The 25,166-nt window shown below is 42.6% G+C and overlaps 1 protein-coding gene across 2 annotated transcripts in view; it reads left to right on the top strand.

Annotated features, from left to right (window-relative positions):
- Nucleotides 1-25,166, top strand: part of NBAS (NBAS subunit of NRZ tethering complex) — a 221,377-nt gene that overhangs the window by 179,958 nt on the left and 16,253 nt on the right. For both annotated transcript variants that reach the window (XM_077310978.1, XM_077310987.1), the window contains exons 47-50: nt 495-584; nt 11,086-11,281; nt 19,899-20,038; nt 24,594-24,738. In XM_077310978.1, coding sequence (XP_077167093.1) covers nt 495-584; nt 11,086-11,281; nt 19,899-20,038; nt 24,594-24,738 — 571 coding nt within the window. The remainder of the gene's footprint in view (nt 1-494; nt 585-11,085; nt 11,282-19,898; nt 20,039-24,593; nt 24,739-25,166) is intronic.

Here is a 25,166-nt window from a genome sequence, read left to right as displayed (position 1 = left end):
GCTGATGTGTCATCCATTTCTTTCAAAGAGTCATAAACTCTTGACACACCTCTCTAATGAAATGTTTTCCACTTCACACAAGGAGTACTTTGCAAAGGCTGGCAAAGGAGTTAATGTTAGGTAGAGTTTAGCATTCCTTTTGAGTTTGGTGCACCAAATAAACAAGGGCATTGGGTTTTTAATGCTGATAAATGCAGCTGTTTCTACTTCAAGCAAAGACAGTAGAAGGCAGTTTATAAATTATCCCTGTCTCTTTTCTTTTGATATAATTTGGAGGAGAAGGTCTTGACATTTTGCTTTCTAATTACTTTTTGTGCCTTATAGTGAAATAATGATAAAAGATACAACTCAAGTTGAGATATGTGTAGCTCACAATGATTAACTGCTTCCTTCAGCCTAGAATTTTATCCCTTTAAGTAAAGTATTCTGATTTATTTATTCTTGAGTGAGTTCTATGAGCTTATTTTGGTTTTATTTTATTGCTATGTTGACAGTGGTGACCATGGCAAATTCTCTGTGAAAAAAGATCCTCTCCAGATATTAGAAGGCATTGTTTCTGCTGTCCATACAAGTACTGAGAATGGGTAAGAGCCTTTGGGTGTTGACTGCATAATTTCTAGAAATGTTGTGATTGGGAAGGGAACACAATTAAAAAAATATATGTGCCATATTTATTTTCCTATCAACCCTTAACTTATTTTGCTGTGTCCAGACTCACCCCCAAGACCCTCAGAGGCGGACGTGCTGCTTTAGCAATTTCAAGTTTATGACTTGGTTTGCATGTAAAATTGTGCTAATTGGCCTAGTTACTGAATTTAAAAGTACAAAAGTTCAAATTGCACAACAGATGTTTGTAATGGAGAGAAGAAAGTCATTGTGTGGACAAAGACAATCAGCATATTTGGATATCAAGTTTTAAGCTTTGTAAAACTGAAAATGCGAAAATCTTTACCATCTAAAACCTTATTGCCAAAATTGTTCACAATAAATATTTTTTTCAAAAATGTATACTTATATTATCCCAAGGACTAATGTTGTGTTGCATAAAAATTTCATGCTATACTGTCTGAGTGGTTAAAAAGCTTAGCTTAAAGAGTGTTTGATTCTAAAGGGGGAAAAAATGCTTACAGGAGTTTTTTTTTTCTCAGAGAGTTCCAAATGTTCCTGTGTTTTTTTTCCATCTGAAAAAAAAAAATTAAGTCCACAAAATATGTTCCTCACCTCTGTGGGCCTCTGCTTCTGTAATCTGATTACAGTTGCTAGTCTTTCATACAATATATTTTATCAGGGTGTTCCTCGTGCTTGATTCAGTTATTTGCAAATTAGCCCTTACTTTTTTTTCCATAAAGATAGAATTATAGAAACGAGATAGTATAAGTTGATAATACAAAGAACAGTAAAATATAGTCTTCATTTGTTATACTTAAACCCACTCCATTAGGTGTCTCCTTTTAGTTAAGATTTAAGCTTAGGCTGGGAGGCCTAGTTTTTTGCTGCCAATTGAAGGATTATAAGGGGATGGTTGAGTTGTGTTTTATAATGTTATGGGTTTTATGGGGTTTTATGTATTGGGGTTTTTAAAATTGTTAGCCGCCACGAGCCCTTGTGGGAGTGATGGGATAGAAATGCAATGATAAATAAAATAAAATTAAATAAATGAATAAATGTACCCTGGCACTTACTGTACAAGCTGTACAGCTTTACACATGCTTCAAAACTGATGCCTTTTATTTGGCTCCACTGTTAGACATATATATCCAAACAATGTCTAGCTATTGAGCTAAACCAAAAATCTCATTTCACTATGCCAAAAATCAGGTTGCCTAGTATTTTGCATTTAGACAATGTGGAAATCTTCTATAATACACTATTCATTTCTGTGATAACTCTGTAACTTGGTTCACTGATTTCTAATATTTTTGAGTGAAATAACATTTGTAAGATCTACCCTAAAATGTCAGTGTCGTCATAGACTAGATTAGAGGTCTGTTTTTCTTGAACCTCCATATGCCTTGGTTCTTGCAGCAACTAAATATATAAACTGTCTTGGAAAATTGTAAAATGAATTTACCTAACTTTTGAAGTAGGGCTTTCAACAAGTTTCCCCCCTAACTTTTGTTTTACATTTTGAATCTATTCACTCAGAAGCACCATTTCTGATTTAGTACCAGTTCTCCGTGAGATGAAATATAAAGTAAATAAATGCTAAAGTCTTCACAAAATGGTAATTTAAATCTGTAACCTTGTATTAGTTCAGCACTTCAGACTGATTTAATTGGTGTTTTCTGACTGAGATTATGTTCCCATCCGACTTGTTTAGGATCAGTACAGCAATATTATTATTATTAGTTATAATATAAATCCCACCGTAGTGGGAGCTTCTTTTATTTTTTGAGGGGCGGGGAAACCTCTGTTCCCATTTGAAATGTTCTCAGTAAATATGAGCACTTATTGCATGTTTATATTTAATTATTTGGAAGTAGTAAAGGACAAACAAGCTTTTTTACCCTTTTGCCTCAAGTTCAACCTTGTAGCTTCTATGCGTTCCCAAATGGGGACATGCTTGTGCAAGCCTGCTGTGGAGGTCTTTTCTTTAAAGCTTTCTAGAAGATTCTGAGTGCTTTGAACCTTCCCCTTATGAGCTGCCTTCTCACTAACTTATTTGGACCTCCACTTTAACTGGAATAGATCCATCCTGTACCCAGTGCACTCTTTTCATTGGAGCCCACCTGGATTCTTGTGTGGTCAGGGCACATCTCGCCATACAAACAATGGTGCTCATGTTTTCCTCCAGATTCCAACAAATTAGATTTATACACAGACTTCTGGGACTCACGGCCTTGACCACCACTGTGGTGCCTTTTGCCTGATTGTTCATGAGGCCACTTCAAAACTAGTTTCTCAGATACTCAAACATGCAGTCAGATCCCCCCCCCACACACACACACACACAGCAGAAATTATCCATTCTCAGAGCTGTCATCCATTTCTGGGGAGGAGGGAGTTGTCCTGGGATGGCCTCACATGAAATTCAAATCTTCACTATGGCCCATTATGCACGGCCGCCGAAACTGCGATTTCGGGTCACATGGAAAACGCGGACGGGGAAGACGCGACGCATACCGGTTATACACGGGGCGGGGCGCAACGGCGGCAAAACCCAGAGTAACCGATTATGCACGCGCCGATCCGGGCGCCGCTTCTGGTTGCGCCCCGCTCACCCGGAAGCTGCGCTTTCTTCCGCGTTTCACTGACGCGGCTTTTTCGGCGGCATGCACCGAAGCTGCAGCCGGTTGCAGCTGGCTCCGTGCGTTATCCGTGATTTTAGTCGCCGCCATTCCACCCCGAATGTGCGCTAAAACCCCCGTGCATAATGGGTCTAAGAGACCCTGGAGAACTTCAGGCTAAGGAGGCCCACCACTGAGGATCTCACAGGGCCAGTGGCCACTGGTCCCTTTCTGAACAGGAGAGGTATATTAACCTGTTGGGCTCAGGGCAGTTAGATATGCTTTGGATTCATTTACGGCCCTAGTTGTTGGCAAATGCATGCTGAAAGCCACAGACAACACTGCAACAAAGTTCTAAATAAACAAACAGGGAGGTACTGGCTCTGCTTCAAAGCTTCTCTCCTTTGGCGCAGGCCATTCAGCATGCCATATCCTTGGAGGGTATCCACATTGTCAGGGTGGTGAATGGAATAGCAGAGGGAGGGGATGTGACTCAATGGAAGAGTTTCTGCTATGCATACAGAAGGTCTTGAGTTCAGTCTCTGGTATCGCCAGTTAAAAGAACCAGATGGGAGATGATGTGAAAGATCTCCACCTGAGACCCTGGAGAACTGCTGCCACTCACAGTAGGCAATGCTGATTTTGATGGATTGATGATCTGATTCAGCATAAGGCAGCTTCATGTGAGGTATCATATCAACACATGAATGGTCTATAAAGGACAATTACCTACTTCCTGTGTTCCACCATTAGGGCCAACTTCTTTGAATGTCAAGTGTCCCCAATTTTGCTCATTGGCCGTGGCAGATACTCAAGCCCAAGGGGACACCTTTCAATTGACATTGCAAGGAACCCTCTTTTATGTTTTATGCCTTCCCCCAACTCACTTGGTACAGAGGGGTTTTGCCCAAATTCAGGCACAGGTCCCACTGCAGTCTGATTGTACCATTTTTGGCTCAGGGGTACCATTTTTGGCTCATTGCGGTCCCTGTCTAGAAGCTGCTCCATGTCTCTGTCCTTAGTGAAATACCTGCTTCATATCTTCACCATGATGACCAGTTCCTAGACCTAATAGGCTGACTGATACACAGCCATTAGAATGGTTTGACAGGATAGCACAAGTATTGTTATCCCTACAGCACCCTTCAGCAAGGAAGCCTTATACTGCAAAATGGTCCAGATTCTCCCTCTGGGCAATTACAGCTTCCCACCTTTGTCTTTATTTTTGAATACCTATCACATCTGAAAGATAGAGGCCTGGCAGTTCCTTCAGTCAAAGTTCATTTGTCAGCCACTTTAGCTTTCCATGTTGCTGTTGCAGGCTCCTCTGTTTTTTTGGCCCAGATTTCTAAGAAATCCCTTAAGAACCTATTTCACCTGCACCCTTTGACACCCCCTCCTGCTCCCCAGTGGAGCCTTTCACTGGTGCTGTTTCTTAATGTTCAAGCTCTTTAGGCCCCTTGCCATTTGTGAACTACCTTTCTTGTCCTATAAAATAGCCTTTCTCCTACCTATTATTTCTGCCCACCGGGTGGAAGAACTCAGGAACCTATGCTCTTCTCCACCCTTTACTTGATTTCATATTGATAAGGTCATACTCTGCCCAAGCTTTGACTTCCTCCTGAATTGTCCTCCTTCATGTTTCCCAGTACATAGTCCTGCCAATCATTTTTTTTTCTCTTCTGCACACCAGAAAAAGAATGGACCCAGCATACTTTAGATGTCCATAGATCATTGATCTTTTATATAGACCGTACTGAATCTCTGCGGAAGGAGGACAACTTGCTGGTCCTTACAAAGGGTGGGTAGCCTCCTCCCAGACGATCTCACACTCGGTGATGAAGACTTATACGATGAAGCCACTTCCAAGGTCAACTGCCCATTCTGCATCACAGCCCATTTGGCCATGTCTCAGTCATCTTTTGTAGCCTTCCTTGACAATGCTTCTTTGGACAGCATCTTCAAGGCAGTCACCTGGTTTTCCCTGTTGATATTCTTCCAAAACTATTGGTCACTGTCCGCTCCAGATGAGATGCGGCTGTGGATAAAGCAGTCCTTGTTGAGGATCCCACACCCACCTCCTTCGAGTAATTGAGCTTGCTATTCTTCCATGTGGAACTGCACAGAAGCTATGAAAATGAAAACAGGGTAGCACTTAACTGTAATTGCTCATTGAGTGATCTTCTGTGCAGACACACTTCCCTTCCTCCTTTCCCTTCTGTGAGATCCTTGTGCTGATGGTCCTTCCACAACAGTGGAGAAAGGACTTTAGGGGAGGAACACTTGCCTGTTACATGTCAGGTGGGCAGAAAAGAACTGGCCCATGGGAAAGGTCAAAGCATTCCAACTCTTCTAGAGAACTTTAAAGAAATATTTCCACAGCAAGCCTGTGCAATGATGATCCCATGTGTGTTTGCACAAAAGACCACTCATGAACAAGAGTTACAGGTAAATGCAGCCCTATTTTACAAGGTTTTTCTCACAGGCTGTGTACTGCAAGTCCACACAATCGTACTGGGATTATTCTAATGAGAATTCCTTAAGTTCTAGGATGGTCTCGTGTTCAGCCTGACCTTGGATGGCCCCTGCTGCAGCCAGTGCTTTTCACAGCTCTATGAAAACAGTACATTGCTGCCCACTCAATCAGTTGTGGATGCCTGCAATTCCTTCTAGGCCTCCTTTACCTCCTGCCTATGTATTTGTGTTCTCAGCAGACATTCTCTCTCCATAGGCTTTGTTTTGCCCTGCATGTGTCTTTCCCCCAATAACCCAACACCAGCCATGCTTTCATGTGATTCAAGTCTATGTTGACCAAGGAAGAAGTTTTCAGGGGAGAGAATGAATTTACTGTTTCAATTCAGCATGTAGCCTGAATTGCACCATCAGTCATCATGGTCTTGAGGAAACATATCAGGGTGGTTTTTAATAATAGCAACAACAACAACAACAATAAACACATAAAATGCAAGCACATACGGACACACAAATAGAGGGAAGGCTTAATGAGGTAACAGCAAACAAAACAACAGTGGTTTGCTGTTCAATAGTAAATAGCTGTAGCAGGACAGACATTTTCTTTTAGATTTCATCTATTCTACTAGGTAAGTAGCGAACTATGTCGGAGAGTATTTGCATTAATGGCCTGGTGGTGGGAAATGGTGTCAAGTCACATTCAGCTTATGGTCATCAAGCGGGGTTTTCAAGACAAGAGATTTCAGAGGTGGTTTGCCATTGCCTGCTTCTGTGTAGTGACTGGTATTTCTTGGCGGTTTCCCATCCGAAATACTAACCATGGGTCCTCCTGCTGAGCTTTATGATCTAATGAGATAGGGCTAGCCTGGGCCATCCAATGGGTTAGCAGCCCATTATTATGCAAAGCACAAAGTCAGAACTGTTTGCCAGCTTAGAGGAATTTCACTCAAAACATGAGAAGCAAACACTGAAAAAGAGGACCTTTTACGAATATGTCCTTGGTAGTGATAAAATTGGAGAAATGTTGAACATATGGGAAAAAAAAAATCTTATTTTTAACCTTGAGCCATCAGTTGGTAGGAGAGGAGATATCCTGTCATTAACATTCTTATCTCCCTATGGCGGTGTTTTTTTGTTTTTTTTTCTGGATCTATTGATGTTTTAACCGCTAACAGATTTTTTATAAGAAAAAAATCTAAATTGGATATTAAGATCTTTGCTTGCTGATCAGAGTATTCAGATCAGATATTTGTGTGTTTGATCTTAGAGTGTTCGTGGATTGCAAGTGATCTTTTGAAAAATCAGAGTGTATTCGTGTTCACTTGTCACTTACCTCTTCCAGGAAGGGATTTTTTAAATGGAAGAAATCATACAAAAGATTGATGCAGCTTTGCCCAAAACATTTGCACAAAAACCAAGTGCATAGACACCGTTTCCATGTGATTTATAGAAATGTATCTGCAAGCAGGAGTTTGAGGAATGTGTCATTTGCTAGGATCAGAAGTCGCATGAGCATGCTTAAGTATGCTTTGCGGACATGTTTATTTGGGTTTTAATAACTTTGGTGTGTATGTGCAGGGGAGACTCTGCCTGATTTCTCTCTCTCCTCACCAAAAACCCCTCTGCATTTTACTTTACGATGTCAAAAGTTAAAATGGTTTATCAATCCTATTTTACCATATAATAACAATGGCCTCTGTGATACTCCCATCCACTTCCCTGCCTCAGAGGCAAGATTTTCCCTCCATTTTTCTTTTCCTTTTTGTGGCTGAGCAGTCCCCGTTGTCTGTTTTCTTTCCTGAAGAACTCTGGCTGTCCCACACTGTCACTATTTGCTCAGCCCAGAAACCTGACAGAAGGAAGACCTTATATGACTTAAATGGTACTCAAAAATGGTACTCAAAAAGTTTTTATATTCCAAGTTAACAAAATATTTTATTCAACATAGAGGGGGAAGGTCCAGTAAAATTAGGCATTCAATTTCTGAGGTAACTCAATGCAGATAACTCTGAGGTAAATTCAGTACATGCACAGACTTTAGTTCTTATGTTTCAGACTAATGAGAGTTTCTGTTCAGAGTTATTTAAATCTTTATGTTGAGAGGATTTTGTTCCAGTGTTTTCAAACACTCCACTATACTTTATTTGCATATTCTCTGGCTCTTTTAGTTTCCAGAAGGCTGGTATACGCTTTCCAGTACCCTTCTCTTGAAACACTAGTACTCATCTTGAGTTTTTAATTGACTCTTAAGGTTTCCAAAGGCAGTTTCTAACCACACTAGACCAGGGATCTCTGCACTATTCAGAGCTAGCTTCCTGTTTGACTGTTTCAATAGAAGATCTGTCGCCTTTCTTTGGCCTGAATAGGAGTCTCCGTCTAACTCCTCACCCATCTTTGCCAACTTTTCCCAGTTCTCCTGTCTGCGTTAAACTGCTGTCGGTTAGGGCTGAATTCTAAAACTGTTAGGACTTGACTCTTCTCAGTTAGGACTGAAATTCGACTGCATCTCTCCTCAGCATACAGTTCAGAAGTCTTTCTCTATTCAGCTGATGCTAACAAATCAGATTCCAGCTTGTCACTCAAGGCACTCTGTTCTTATGACGAATTAACTCTTCATAGTCCTTTAGGTGTTTGTACAACACTTCTGAGTTTTTAAAAAGCAGTCTGTCACAGCTTCCTTTCAGCTCCAAAAATGTGTCAAATTATTTTTGAGATGAAAGAAGGCAAGACTAAATGCCAACGTTGTAGCAGGAAAATGAAAATGGATTAAATGGATTTTTAAAAAATTCCCTGTATATTTTGCACACGGTGAAATAATTAGTTTCAACAAAAGATGTCATCAGCCCATCTCATAGAACTTTGAATCAGCATGAAGTCTTCAGTAGGGGGTAAATCCTGCTGATCCCAATGAATGATCAATTGTCCTCTCAAATAGGTTTTTTTTTAAATTATCAGAACCCTTAGATTAAAGGTATACTTCATCAACAGTGATCTTTCATCTTGTAGCACACTTGTTACCATCAAGCGCTGTACAGGTTTTTCTGATCAAGTTGCTTCTCAATTCAGAATAATTCAAAATTTAGCTGAAACCCAATTAAATCATGGTTTGTTATCCAGATGCTATCAATGAATAAGGAGGGAGCAGGATTAGGAACTGGAAATTATGGAACATCTTCAGAATTGATTATTCTATGCTCCCTGAAGCTATGACCAGAGAGAACATGATACCAGGACTATTCCAGATGAAGGTGGCGTGTTATGGGCGTAGTTTACCATTTTTGGACAACACTAATCCTTGATCCCCTTTTTTATATTTTATTCAAAAGTCACAAAGATATTATTCCTCCTATGAGAGACTGTTACTCAGAAAGATCCTGAATAGATTGTGAGACTGAGATGCAATAATAAATGTGGCTGGTTTCAGCCACACTGTTGCCCAAACAAAGCAGCCTGAGATGTTGATCTAGCTTGCTCCAAGCTGCCCCTGCAATCCTGAGAGGGCCACAGATTGAGTTTGCAATGTCTATGACAATGGATTTAGCAGTGGTTCTCAACTTGGGGGTCGGGACTCCTTTGGGGGGTAGAACAACCCTTTCACACGGCAGGGCAAGCAGCTTGGCTGCGGGGGGGGCACCATCTACACAACAGCCTTGCGGGGTGTATCGAGATAGAGCGTTCGTCTGTCTGCAGCAGCAGAAAACAGCGAGATCGGCATGGTGGGACAACTGAGAAACCCCGGGGGGGAAAAAACAATTTATATACAATCACGAACAATGGATCTTCATGCCATTGGTCAGTTTCGGTTTCATTTCTGTGAAAGAACACTTACATAATTTCATGGTTGGGGGTCAACACAACATGAGGAACTGGATTAAAAGGTTGCAGCATTAGGAAGGTTGAGAACCACTGGATTTAGGTTCTCAGGCAAACCTACACCAGTTATCATCACTGTCCAAATGGAGTAGATCCTGTGGCGCTCTCCGCTCTGCAGCGACCATTAAACTCAACTGGCTGCTGGCTACCAGTGGCCTACCAGTAATTTACCCTGTAAGTTAAACATTTCAGTCTGTCCCTGGGGTCCAAACTATGGTTTGCTTACCAGACATCCAGTACCAGGCTTCCAGCAGTTGTGTCACCAAGAACTCAGTCTACAAGTATTCTCATCAAAATTTGTAGCACAGAGCCCCGGCAGTAGAGAGGGAACTGCCTTAGTCTCCCCCTTTTAGCCCGGTGTCTTAGGACAGGGGTAGTCAACCTGTGGTCCTCCAGATGCTCATGGACTACAGTTCCCATGAGGCCCCTGCCAGCAAACGCTTAGGAGACTGTGCGACAAAAATGGAGTCCAATGGCACCTTTTAGACCAACAAAGATTTATTCAAGGCGTGAGCTTTCGTGTGCAGGCACACTTCCTCAGACAAAATGGAACAGGAATCATGAGAGTGCAGATCTATAGAAAAGGAAATCAGTGACAAATTAGTGTCATCTTATCCAAAAATAACATGGCCACCCACTTGAATCTATCTTTTTGGACACTCGCGAGGGAATGAGGAATTGTGGCTACAATTGGCGCAACCAACTTCTCTTTTGGTCTGTGCTCAGAGCAACCTTTATCAACTTTGTTACCATGGAGAATCCCCTGAAACATTCTGCAGGCTTTGAGAAACCCCAGATGTGGTGCAGTCATTCAGAATATAGTAGGGTAGCATCGTTGTGTACACTCCCACCCGGGGCCCCTCCTCTTCCCACCTGCTCCAGGCTTATCATTGGCCATTTTGGGAGGGGGTAGCAGGTCAGCATGACCATATATGCTTAACAAATTTAAAAAATATATATTTAAAAATTCATTAACTCCAACCCATTCGGGAAACCCTTTCAGGGCCATCAGGATACCCCAGGGTTTCACACAGCCCTGGTTGAAAAAGCCTGGCGTTGAGGATGCTGAGAGGGGTGTTGTTACTGAACGAGCTGGAATTTCTGCATTCAGGCATCATGACAGATCACAAACTTAACTGACCATGAGAGTAATTAGAACAATTACCTATATTTCCATTTAGTTTTAATTTGTATTTTAGCAGACTCATAGTCTAAGTGTTTAACATAATGCTATTTTATGAGCAAAACCATGTTTTAGCCATATTATTTGTGTAACTGTGAAATTGTTTTGATTTTGCTGGTCTATGACCATAATAAAGATATGTTATGTATGACAGATCACATGAGAAACCACAGCATACCAAGTACAAACCCAAGGGGCTTCTGTGTGTGGGGAGGGGTTGAGTGTAAGATGCCAGATGTGACATACTAGATTCTTACTTGCAGAAAGCTTGGATGTTCTCTTGCAATGAGTGTTTTAGGGTCCAGTCTAACTGACTTGACTTGATTGCAGGGAGAATCTAGTTTCTTCTGACGATCTCCTAGACTGGCTTAGACCTTTCTGTGGGGATGATGCCTTGCCAGTGAAGCCTCGTATTCAAGTGCTGCAGATTTTGGAGCAAGCCTTTCACCTTAGAGACGAAGACAGCAAGCTGCTGGTACTCTTCAGAACTCAAGCTGTCCTCAAAGCCTGTTGGCCACAGACTCAGGTAGGCAGTATCATCTGGCAGTATCCCCCTCCATGACCTGAGCCAGCCTGATCTCCTTGGGGGTTTCTCTAAGTTGTCGTTGTTGTTATATTATCTCTGACCGAAGCCATTGGAGTTCTGTTGATTTAGATCCACTGATGGATTGTTGCTGATGTGCTATTTTGCGACTGTGTTATATGTTCATACGGTTCCATGTACTACCCCTGCAGTGTTGTATGTGAACCGCCCTGAGCCATATGGGAGGGCGGTATACAAATCTAATAATTAAATAAATACATACATACATACATACATACATACATACATACATACATACATACATACATACATACAATTATTTTAGAATCAAAAACCAAACCATTTCTTTCAATTACTACAAATCATATCTGTTGTAGTTGTTAAGAGAGGCAGCATCTAATCTGGCAAGCCGGATTTGTTTCCCCCCTCCTCCACAGGCAGCCAGCTTTGTGATCTTGGGCTTGTCACAGTCCTGATAATACTGTTCTTACAGAGCAGTCCTGTCAGAAGCTCTCAGCTTTACCTACCTCACAGGGTGTCTATTGTGGGGAGAGGAAGTGAAGGCAGTTGTAAGCCATTTTGAGGGTCCTTTGGGCAGTGAAAAGCAGGGTATGAAAACCAACTCTTCTTCTTACATTAAAATTAGGAGTGCCTGAGGAGGGGGCCCTGTTGTTCTCAGCTCTGGCCTCAACCCAAAGACATGGCAGAAGACCTCTGTTTTACAGCCCCCGAGGAACTTTGACAGCTCCGTCAGAGCCCTCAGCTCTTCTGGGAGCTCACTCCACCAGGTCAGGGCCAGGATCAAAAAGGCCCTGGCCTGGATCAAGGCCAGACACACTTCCCTAGAGTCAGGGACCACAAGCAGATTAGCAACTGCAGAGCAAAGTACTCTGCAGGGGCCATAAGGAGATAAGCGGTCCTTCAGATGGCATTGTGCAGACGCAGTGCTGGGAGAAATGCAAACTTGGTTTGCTGCAATGGCCACAGTTGTGGTACAGTGTTCTCAGTACGCAAACATTCTGGTTTGGGCGCATGGTGATATCACTGAGGACTCAATGGATTCAGGGAGAGGGCTATGCTTTGGGAATCAGAATGAGACAGAGCTGGAACCGCTTCGCTCACAAAGGGCCTTTCAGTCCAGTGCCGCCTCCCCATACAACCCCCCCCCCCTTCTTGAGGACTGAAAAATCACACACTCCTGACAGGTGCTCATCTAGTCACACCCAAAAATCTTCCAAAGGAGGAGTTCTGGTTCCTGAAACACCCCCCCCCCAAAAAAAAAGACTTTTGCACTCATAAAAAGGGGTAGTTTCTGAATCGATCAAAACCGAAAACGCCCCCCCCCCCCCCGTTTGGCTGACTTCTATTAACTTTCACCTTTTCCAGGTGTTACACAGCAAACCGAATAATCAGACTGATGCAGTCCCAGAGGGCCCCAATATGGCAGCACAAAAGTTTCCCATTATACCCATCGAGGCAGATTAAAGTTAAAAAAAAAAATTCATCTTTACTGCATTTTTTAAAAAAAAAATAAGCAGAATGGCATGCTTTGTCCTTTTAAGGCAAACGCTAGTACTGCAGAGGCACATTTTTAATGCTCCAGTTAACTAGAAAATTATAGGACCTGAAGAACTTAGATAAGGGAATTAAAAACAACACATCTCACCCTCTGTGTCACTGCTTCGCCCCTCTTCCCCCCCCCCTCCCCACTGGCCACCGGTTCCCCAGTGAGTTGCCATCAGAATGTGAATGAGGATCTCTCATGCCTTTGAAAAAAAAGGAGAACATCTGAATTTTTAATTTTGTTGACTAATCACTAGAGACCTGGAAATAGCTGTGCTTCCAACCATGAGATAGGTGGCCGTCTGCATAAAGCACATCTTTAATTTTGCACAAGCTGGCCTGCTTCCCAGCCAAGTGCATTGATTGGTGGGACCACTAACTTATAGCACCCGGAACATAATTAAATATTAAGTCCCACTTTGATGCCTGCAACGCCTGACCAAGAGGATTACTTAGGTGCGCCAAGGGTGGCTTTCACACACTTTCTGGCAATTGAACATTGCGATATCATTTGAAATTGTCTTTACACAATAAGAATCCACGTCTGTCATTGACTTTACATCGAGTCCCTTGAGGTGCCAAAAGGGGAGGAAGGACAAGTATTATTTAAAAGAAATGTCAAGGTGGGGCAAAAAAGAACGATTAAAAAGTTCTTTTTAAAATGCTGTTTTAAAAAGTGTGATGATTAAAAGCATTCTCCCCATTTGTTCAGGTGAAAACACACAAATATGAGCAATTAAGTTTAAAAGCAAGATCCTCCCCCCCCCCCCCAGTATTTCTATATAGCTAATGTTGTATAGTGGCTCAGAGAGTAGCGATCCCCAACCTGTGGGCCGCCGACCACATGTAGTCCTTCGACTAATTGGAGGTGGGCCCCGAAGGATGCCTTCTCCCCCCCCCCCCGGCCCTTTACTTCATCCCCCCAGCCCTTTACAACACACTTCATTGTTGTTGCGTGTCTGTATCTTATTTTGAAGGGATGTTTAAACATTACCATAGCGATCAGAGAGCGTTAGGGCAGTGGTTGAGAGTAGAGGAGTAAACTACCCCCCCACACACACACACCGGGCCTCAGTAAATGGCGTTGAGTGGTCCCCGGTGAGTGGTCCCCGGCGTTGAGTGGTCCCCAGTGATAAAAAGGTTGGGGACCACTGATCTAGAGAACTGGGTTTTCTTCTCCACTCCTCCACATGCAGCCCAGCTGGGTGACCTTGGGCTAGGCACTGTTCTCTCAGAGCTGTTCTCCTAGAGCAGTTCTTTTAGAGTTTTCTCCACCACATCTACCTCACAGGGTGTCTGCTTTGGGGAGAGGAAGGGAAAGGTGCTTGTAAGACACTTTGGGATTCTTTAGGCAGTGAAAGAAATGAAACTTTTAAAGCTTAATCTCAAAGGATGCATTATTTATATATGGTGCATTAGTTAGACTTCACTCTGGTGCAGTTCTCATACTTGGAACTAATTTCACCCTTGCCTTTATATGGCAGGCTGTCCCTTGTCATCTTTTTTTTTAATGTTTCTATAAGCCATATGATAACTGTCATGTTAAAGCCACATTAGAACAATTAAGGCTGGTTGTTTGCTGACATTTTCAACCTTACAAATAAAACACAAAAACAATTGATTTATAATAGCTATAAATATATCAAATACTGTCTCTGTATCTCATATTAAAAGTGAGATGTAGTAGTTAAAGTTTTGGATTAGAATTTGGGAGAATCGGGTTTGAATCCCCACTCTTCCATGGAAGCTCCTTAGATGACTTTGAACAAGTCATACAACTTCAGCCTGGAGTGACTTCACAGGGTTGTCGTGAAGCTAAAATGGAGTCGGGGAAATGCTGTCATTTTTCATTTGGGTCCCTTTTGGGCAGGAAAATGGATATACATGAATTAATTATTCACAGAGGGGGAAAAGAGGTAAAGAATCTAGAATAGAGTAAAGAAAGCAAGGGACTTGTTTGAATATCTAAATTGGAAAGTTTATTTATTTATTATATAAACTATATGATTATGATTATTAATATTATAGATTTATTTCCCGCCACTCCCGAGCTGGCTCGTGGCGGGTTACAAGTAATTAAAAACCTGTTAAAAACACCAATTAAATATAATCCCCAACATGTTGGAAACCCCTCCCCAATCCCCGCTGTTAAAGGGGGGGGAGGAGGTAGATGCAATACTCATACCTGGAGGGGGGGGGTAGATCTATCTTGCCGACCCCAGCCTCAACCGTAGATCTGGCAGAAGAGCTCCGTTTTACAGGCCCTGCAGAACGCCGTCAGCTGCCGCAGGGCCCGTAGCTCACCTGGGAGCTCATTCTACCAGGTTGGGGCCAAGACTGAAAAGGCCCTGGCCCTGGTTGAAGCTAGGCATGCTTCCCTGGGGCCGGGAACGATGGCAGATGGCTCTTAGGATTACCCTGAAGTAGGAACCGGAAAAGCAATAGTTCAGGTTGCAAGATAAATTTTTTTCAAGTTTTATTATATACATATAAACAAAAGCCACTCCAGAAAAACACAACAGAAAAAAAATCTGATAACCAATATAGCAAGAAACCATCATAAAACAGTATTGTTCCAACCAGTAAAGGAGGACACAAAAGTCATAAAAATATGGAAGACAAAAACAGAAACCAAACTGAAAAACAAAAGGATCTAAGAGTAGGGAGGACTTCCATTCAAGTGGGCATTCTTTCTACATAAAGTTTCTGCATCCAATTCTAAAAAATATTATATACATCACCTTAATCCAGTATCAAACACACACAATCGTAAGGCTTCCATCTGATTAAAGAACATTCTTAAATAAAATATATTCTGGAAATTCCATCACATACTTTATAAAACCAGGTTGCAAGCTGATGTCACATGTCACCATGGTTGATGAAATATGAGTACAAACCTGACTAGCTATCGGGCTCTGCCACATGCCTCACTCTTCCACCCTCTCCTGAAAACAGTGGGGCCTCCACGGGGCTTCCGACATAGTTCTCCCTCCACATTCTCCAAATGTATCAAAGACCCCGTTCCATCATCTGATCTGAGGTCCACAGCAAAGCACTCTCATACATTTTCCTCAGTCACTCCTCATATCTGTCATGAAGCCCAGAGATCATCCATTCATTATTCTCAGTTGTTCGAAGAAGCCACTAGTATCGAACTACGGTAAATAAATGAATCACCAATGAAGTAAAATAAATAAATCATAGCACCCAGCGGACGATGGAGTCCAAACCCATCTCTAGCTCAGGATGAGGTGTGCCTCTGGCATCTCTGATCGATACCAATCCGTTCGTTTAAAATATGCCCGTGTGAGTCAGGAATAGATTTTCCTTTAAGACAGGGGTAATCAACCCGTGGTCCTCCAGATGTCCATGGACTACAATTCCCATGAGCCCCTGCCAGCAAATGCTGGCAGGGGCTCATGGGAATTGTAATCCATGGACATTTGGAGGACCACAGGTTGACTACCCCTGCTTTAAGACATACCTTTGCATCCTTTCTTCAATGCAGATAGAAGGGAGGAATTCAACCCTTTCCCCTGTTCTTTTTATTCTCCATACAAATGGCCAACAAATGGGAGGGAGAGCAGGAGGGAGGGCATTTTCCCCACCCCCTGCATTTGCACAGTCATCACTGCAGACATAGAATAAAGGCCACTCAAACTCTTCTTCTCCGTGCTCAGTGACAGTGCTCTAAACCAGGAGAGTGCACAAGCCAACTTGCTCCGTGCAAATGGTCAGGCCCTTCCACAGGGGCAGGGGCAAATCGAGCACACTCCCTCCTTCCCATTCTTTCTGCCCCATTAATTCACTGAATGCACGGGACTACTGTATGAACTGGGTTGGAGTTAAAGCTCTGACTGGGAATAGATGCTCATTGTACAGCTTGGTGTAGTGGTTAGGAGTGTGGACTTCCAATCTGACGAGCCAGGTTTGATTCCATGCTCCCCCACATGCAGCCAGCTGGGTGACCTTGGGCTCGCCACAGTACTGATAAAGCTGATAAAGCTGTTGTGACCAAGCAGAAATATCAGGGCTCTCTCAGCCTCACCTCCCTCTCTCTTGTGGGGAGAACAAAGGGAAGGCGACTGTAAGCAACTTTGAGACTCCTGCTAGAGAAAAGCAGCATATAAGAATGCTCTTCTTCTTCTATTGAAAAAATCTTTTGATCTTCAATACTGCCAGTCCTGTACTAGCACAGCATATCCTAGCAGAGGGGAATCTTCAGTAAAAGAGAAATGTTGCACAGGTGGTGATTTTTTCCCCAAAACAAATGTTAAAACAGTAATATTTTCATGTGTAGAATACTGGAATTTTCAGAATATTCTGCCATCCATGAGATTAGGTGGAGAGTGCGTCATCAATAATAGTTGCTAATCCTCTTGCTCCTGGTGACTTTGAGTCTTTTCTGATGTTTTGTTCCCATGCATTTGTCTTGATACTTGAAGATTAACTTTGCAGAAAACCTGGACTGATTAAAATGAACCCCGTGGAAAGTGCAGCATTATACTACTGTTGAGGTGCTGATACCTGTGCTGGTGTAATCAACACATTTTCAGCAGCAGTTCTAATTAAAAACATCTCCACTGCTGTCTTTCCTCCTTATTAAACTCTCTGTCGTGTATGGGAAAGAAGGGAATATATTTACAATCCAGATTCCACAGATGAAGAAAAACGCAATGCTCAGAGACCGTCTGAAGGTTCACCTTGGCTCTCCGTGCCTTCGATGCTATGCTTTCCAAATCCACGTTGGTGTGCTGAAGTGTTGCGGGTGCTGAGCTAGACGCTGAATGTAGCCTAATGGAATTCCACAGTCTCTCTCACTTTGTGCCTGCTGCAGAGGCTGAAATCGTTAAGCATGGAATGATCGCGAGTTAATTTCTGTCCCACAGGTTTTCTGTTTACCCAGAATACTAAACAGGAATTTCCCTATGCTAGTTTTCATTCAGAAAACTTGGAATAACAATTGGCCAAGCTTTTTCATTTGAAACGTATCTTCTCCGGATCAAAGAGCATCTCACCTCTATGCGTTTCTAATGGTGCCGTTGAATTCCGCACTTGCACGTGTATCACAGTCGCCCCCGTCGCTCAATAAAACCGCAACTGGAGAAATAAGAGCAATTGAATCTGGGGGCATTTAATTCCTGTCACATTTTTCATGTCACTGAGGCACAATACCTTAAAATAAAGCATATATTTAATTTGAGCCCTTCTGGTGTGAATAAGTACAAATGCAGCATATTAAAGTCGAGTGTATCTGTGACTGAGAATGCATTGTCACAATAAGGGGCTACTCTCAAATGCCTTCTTTGCAAGTCTGAACTTAAAGCTGTATTAATTCAAATTCTCAGTGCAGTCAAGGGCCTCGGAATATTTGTGCCATACCTACTTTTACATGGTGCTGACTCTATTAACATGGATTTTCGCTAGGACCTGAATAAATTCCCCTTTGTTCTGAAGCTTGGTAGGAAAGGAGGTGTTTTTATGACATTGAAAATATGTGCATAGTTTATCTCAACCTCTAGTAATCTTGTCTTAAGAAGAATGCTTGATTTCAGCTATTCTTAGGCCACAGCAGTATTACTTCTGAGTTAGTTCAGTATGTTTCCCCCCAAAAAACTGCTGAAAACAAAGAGGGGAAAAAGAACCAGGGAGGGGGGGGGGAGAGGAACCAGAAGCCAAATGAATGTTTTTTTACAAAGGGGGGGGGATATACATAAAGACAAATATAATGACGGTTGTGGTGGATCTGCACATATGTTCTGTTTCCAAATATCTAAAAATAAGTCTATATGCCAGTCTTTCTCACCTATTTTACCATTAAGAAACCCTTGAAATATTCTTCAGGCTTCGAGAAGCCCCAGAAGTGGCACAATCATGCAGACTATGGTTGGGAAGCATAAATATATACATGCCCACCCGGGGCTCCTCCCCATCCCACCTCCAGGCCAATCATTGACCATTCCGGGGCCGGGGGGGGGGGGCAGGTCAACATGACCATATATGGTCAAATCACCTGATAAATGTTTAACAAATTTTAAAATTTATTTTAAAAAATAATTAACTCCCACCCATTTGGGAAACCCTTCCAGGGCCATCAAGAAACCCCAGGGTTTCACAAAACCCTGTGTGAGAAAGCCTGCCATATACAATTGCTATCCTTATGGTGCAAATGAAACAGGCAAGTAGGAAGTGGATGGGGCAGTACCAGTGACATGTGATGTGGGGACAGGGTATGTGAATACCATTCCCAGGCACTGTTTGAAAGAACGACTTTTGCTCAAGATAGATTCAAGTAGATAGTTGTGTTGGTCTGAAGTAGCATGACAAAATTTGTGGCCAATGGCATGCTTAAGACCCACAAAGATGTATTCAAAGCCCGAGCTTTCGTGTGCATGAACACGTCCTCAGACAATGGAGCAGGGATCATAAGAGTACAGATATAAGCAGAAAGTAAATTAGTAGCAAATTCCTACACAGCAACACAACATCACAATCCCTTTCTGGAAAAGCAAATCAGTCCTCTCGGTTTCTTGCTCAAGAGTATAAGTTCACTTGAGCTTGTTTTTTAAGAGTTTGTGTGACATTTTCTTGGGTTTCTGTATTGGCAGACTATAGGTGCATAAAATGTTGAAGATTTAATGATATAATCCAAGCGCTTCATTGCGTATGCAGTAATCTGCATGCAAAGCATTTTATCCTCAAGTCTAGGGAATTCAAAGGAATGAGGGAATCATTTGCATTCATCCATTAATCTCCTTGTGTGGCTTTAATGTTGTTTAGGGACTATCACTCCCAGTAATTTGATATTATCAATGTGTTTTCCTGTGTTCCACATGCATAATTAGACACGAGGCAAAATAAATGCTTCCCACAGAAAAAAAAAAATAGGCCTGCTTCTCTATTGTTTTGTACCTGTGGTATCCTACACAGATAAGAATACATCACATTTATTACTGTAAAACTATGCCACACTTGGCTCATTAATCTGAATCCTACCCTGAATATGGGCTATTGCTTATCCCCAATTTCTTAGGTAGAAATAACAGATATTGAAAACGAAGAGAGGAGGTATACGCTCATCTTGCAGCTTTTGGACTCGAGTGAGAGCCATGAAGAATTTCAGCACTTAGTCATGCTCCTTCAAGCCTGGCCACCTATGAAAAGTGCCAACATGTAAGTATTTGTTCCCTTACTGACGTTGGTTAGGAAGTAGTCCATTTTTGAATGGTGCTAGTTTTCTTTGCTGAAGATCCACCCAGTTTTTTTAGCATGAAAAGAGTTTCCCGATGTTTCTTTCTGTGTGTGATACATCAAACCGCGGAATGATTTTTGTTCTTACTCATTTATTTTAGGATGTTTACAGACACTGCAAGCCAGTAGGGTTTCCAGCAGATCTGGAGGGGAGGAAAAGTCCTGTCACTTTAATAGAGAATTAGTTTATGGAAACAGGCAGCTGAGGCTTTTCATGGCATTGGGGTAAATAAGGCTCTATTAAGCCTTTATTAAAGAGACAGAACATATTTTTCTCCAAGCACCAGTGGTATCTAAGGAAGGATCACAACAATTATGCCCAGTACAGTGGGTGATATGCTCATATTTTCACAACACTGTTGGAAAGCTAATAAACCCCTCTACAAGTAACTAATGCCTCTAGGTGTTACTGTTTGTGATATTAGGAACAAATAAAAGAAAAGGTCAATTTTTTCCACATTTTTATACGGGTTAAACCATACGGCACCTTACCTAATCCAGACCTAAAGTACCTTAGACACCACAAATATCATTTATTAAAAAGCTGAAAAAGAGAGGGGTTAAACAGGGCTGTGTTTTAGCCTTTCTCCTTTTCAGCTTTTTAATAAATGATACTTTCCAGAGGAAATTATATTTGTTAGGTGACCTTGGGGAGTACGTTTGACTCTGATAGCCATGTTTTGATGTAAGGTTTTAATTAGAAAGAGTAGATGTCTATCAATAGACGTCTTTCTAATTTGGCCCATAACCAATTTCTGAAAATAGAATCAAACACAGATTTAAAATCAATGAAGGATATATAGAGGGAGGTCATTGTTTTTGAGGAATATTTGGATAAATATGCCTTAGTGCAGGGGTAGTCAAACTGCGGCCCTCCAGATGTCCATGGACTACAATTCCCAGGAGCCCCTGCCAGCATTCGCTGGCAGGGGCTTCTGGGAATTGTGGTCCATGGACATCTGGAGGGCCGCAGTTTGACTACCCCTGCCTTACTGGCTACAAGTTGGCTGTGTAGAAATAAGGAACCCGATAGGAAGCTTGAGATCAGGTAAAACGCCAGGCTATGACCTAATACCCCCTGACTTAATAAAAAGAAATATTGACTGGTGGACACCAGTACTAGCCAAGCTGTTTACTGCAATCAATAGATCAGGCAGATTCCCGAAAGGATGGGAGATAGCAGTGGTGGTCCCAATCTATAAAAAAGGAGACAGGAACGAGACACAGGACTACAGGCCCATAAGTCTGTTGAGCACTATAAGCAAACTAGGGCACCTAAACTGTAAATCCACAGACTGGCTAGAAGAAGAAAACCTGCTCATTGAGGAACAAGGAGGCTTTAGAAAAGGAAGGTCAATGCTGAACCACTGTGTGTTAGCCTTTATCTTGATCATTATCGTTTTCTTCAGAAAGTAGTCCTAGTGGAATCTACAGAGCCATTTCTCACCCAGGAGCAGCGGCCATCTTCCATCTCTACACCCACCCTCCCCTTCCCCATTCCCCCTGTGTGTACGTGTGATTGGGTTTGCATTGCGTGTGAGCCTCTTGTGCAGCCGGATTCAACATAGACCTTCCAGATAAAATCTAAGAAATTTTGCCACCTTACATGGTACCAATAGGTTGATTTTTGGTTCTTGGCCCACAGTTGAGCAGTATGGTAGGATGCAACCAAGCGAAATTACTTTTCCTTTTGTTGGGGCAGCTCTCTTTTTAAAAACCTTTAAATTTTGAACATATTTCCGGCCTTTCTTTTCTTCTATTTTTAAAGTTTGCCTTCGTCGAAAAATAATTATACTCTGTTTCTCTAGGCCTTTATCAAGACTTCAGAGATTTAAATTGTCTCGTGCCTTGTTGCTGGCAATCTATATTTCTCTGTCTCCTAGTAAAATAAAAGCTGTCACTAGATTTATTTATTTTTTTAAATGCACATGTTTCATTCTGGGTGTGTGCAGCCTGATGCAGTGCAATTAATTATGAACTATCCCCTAATGCCCTCTTGAATCCATCACTTCAAGAAAGCTGTTTACTGACTTCACTTTACATTTCCAATGTCGATCACGTTGCTTCAAACTGGGGAATGCTCTTTAGAATATGTCCATGTGGAAAATGCCATCATGTCACAGCCAACTCAGATTGATTGATTGATTGATTATTTTGACTTATTGCCCGCCACCCTTATAACTGGCTCGTGGCGGGTTACAACAGTCTGTTAAAAAAACCCATTAAAACACATCCGGACATTCATCAATACAGACTCCTAAACAACAGACTAAAACAATAAAACCATGGCGGTCAATAACCCACTAGCCCCTCGAAATCTAATATAGGAGTGGGAGGAGGTCATAACAGGGGTGGCCAAGCTGTGTCTCTCCAGATGTCCATTGACTACAATTCCCAGAATTGTGGTCCATGGACATCTGGAGAGTCACAGTTTTGGCCACCCCTGCATAGGGTTTTCAAGGCAAGAGACTGAAAGATGGTTTGTCATTGCTTGTCTCTCTGTAGCAACCCTGGAATTCCTTGGTCATCTCCCATCTACATACTAGCCTGGGTCACCTGTAGAAATTAAAGGGATTCAATGTAAGAGCAGAAGGAAGATGACGCTGATTCCTAGGTGTAGATTCTTCTAAGAACTAAGGGTTGGTTCCTGTAAACTATGATCATCTCATGGCTGCAGATCTTTCCAAATTCTCCTTTCTCCCAGCTGTCTTCTGACATCTCCAGAAGGCTGATGGTCAGAGTCATGGGGGCCCCCGGGGACAAAATGCCATGGAAGGCTTGCTGTGATGAGGAGGAATTGGGTTGACTTCACTCCCGCTTCCTTCTGGCTCTGACAGCCTCTTGCATCAATGTGAGTTTTCCAGTCTGAGAGCAAAGAGAGGAGAGGGTCTCCAGCATCCCCTTTTCACAGCCTCCCCTCATGCCCTGTTCATTTTTGTTTATTTTTTACTTAGAACATTTGTGGGCCCAAGATCCCAGTGGAGCAGACATGCAAAAGGAAGCCCAACTGAGATTGATGGAATGAAAGCTGGCTACAGCTTTTATTGAACACAAGCATAGGAGAATTGGTGCAGCCTGTGACCTGCAGGTGGCTTGATGAATCCTGTCCCCCTCTGCCCACCTACTTTGGCCAAAGACACCAGGGAGTGGCCAGGCCAGAGGACCATGGGCGTGCTGTCTGCTCCGTGGTTCCCCCATGTCACCCGGTGTTGTGAGCCAACTGACATCCTGAACTGGGTTATGCCGCTTAACGGCTCCACCCCAAGGCCCTTAAGAGAGTCCCCAAACAGAGAAGGTAGGCATGCAGGCACAGCCTCTTCTCTAAAAATAACCCAGTGCTCAACCTACCACACAAGCGAGGTGCCCTACCTCATTAGCATCAACGCTCCTACATTTGTAGCTAAGGAAGCAGGTTGTACAGTATGCTGTACCAATAAGATATTTGGGGAGGGTATATTTTTGGCTCAGATAGATTTGATCCCCACCTGCTCCCTTTTGCAGGTCCTGCAGAACTGTTTCAGTTCTGTCAGGGCCCTGATCTCCTCCAGGAGTTCGTTCTACCACGTGGAGGCCAGGACTGAGAAGGCTCTGGCCCTGGTTGAGGCCAGGCGGGCTTCTTTTGGGCCAGGGATGATTAGCTGCTTGGTGGAAGCAGAGCTGGCATCATATCTGACATTAGCCCTCTCAACCTATCTCTTTGGCATTCCTGATCGTTTGCCTGGCCAATCTGCCTGTCCTATATAGCTTACTGGCTATTTATGTGCCTCTTCACACTTGCCTTTATTCTAATGAGCAATCATGATTGCTAACCCCTTTTCACTTTGCTTTGTGACTGTTTGCAAAACAAAACAAAAAAAAAAAAACATATATCTTTCGGCTGTCAAAAATCATGCCAAAACCCACATGACTGTAAATGTTTGAGTTGTTTGAGTTTAATTTAGAACATGTTTTTGGAGTAGCGTTTAAGCCAGGGCCTGAAGGATAGGAGCCGTGTCACTATTATCTTGAGAATGTCTTTCCCTGTAACTAGTTGCCCTTCCTTCCAGGAGAACAGAAAACAGTCCAGAATTTCCTTTACTTTTCATAAATGTGGTATCGTGGTGGAAGTGGGTAGACTAGGAGCTTGGAGGCTCAAGTTCCAATCCCCACTCTGCCACGCTCAGCCTCAACAACCTCACAGGGTTGTTGTGGGAATAAAATGGAGAAGACGGGAATGAAGTAAGCTGCTTTGGGTCCCCACTGGGGAGAAAGTAAATAAATCCATAAAGTAAATAAATAATATTGACAAGACGAGCAAGTAACTTTTCAGCTCTGTAAACGTCTTCATTTCTTCTTCAGTCTCAGAACGTGATTTATGTGTTTGTCGATATTAGCTCCTTTGTGTGTACCAGAAGATATACACGCACGCACGTGGTTCTTCTTGTTTGCCAGAAGCACATGTACTTTAAATACTATCCCTTTTGTACCTGCAATTTAGCACGTGTGCAAGTAATAATCCTTGGGTGAAACTGGGAAGTGCGATGCTTGTGAAGAGTCCACCAGAGCATAAGGAGAACATGGGGAATGAGATTCTGAAGATCTGCAGGTCTTTATATGAGACGAAGCACAAGCTGGCTGTAGAGGTGGGTGTAAATCTGACTATGTTGTAAGAAGTCCATTTGAGATCTGTGCACAGGATCATCAGTGGCTGTGCTTCCTGTGTTAAATACAGGACCTTGAAGAAGCTTTGAAATTGCTCTCGTCAATGGCAGGTGTCTTCCACTGCCCATTAGGTATTGTTGCAGCATCATTCATGTTCACTGGCTGCTGCAGACTTCTGCTGAAAATCTTAGGCCTCAGTGCAGCTGTAGGCATGAGCAAATGCAGTCATCCGTAAGTGTTGGTGGTACCCACCCATCCCAGTTTACCATCTAATCATGCAGCTGGCAATGTGGCTCCAGGTGTGTCTCTGCGATGCAGAATTTAGGATGACAGAAGCTGTCAAGTCACAGAGCTTGACAGACCTTCCTCATTAAGGCTGCCGTTGGTTTGATTCCCTTTCCACTGCTCA

The sequence above is a fragment of the Paroedura picta genome, chromosome 1 (assembly GCF_049243985.1).
Source record: "Paroedura picta isolate Pp20150507F chromosome 1, Ppicta_v3.0, whole genome shotgun sequence".
NCBI classification, from domain to species: Eukaryota; Metazoa; Chordata; class Lepidosauria; order Squamata; family Gekkonidae; genus Paroedura; species Paroedura picta.
Note: the sequence above shows the minus strand (reverse complement) of the source record. Positions and strands in the feature narration are given on the sequence as shown.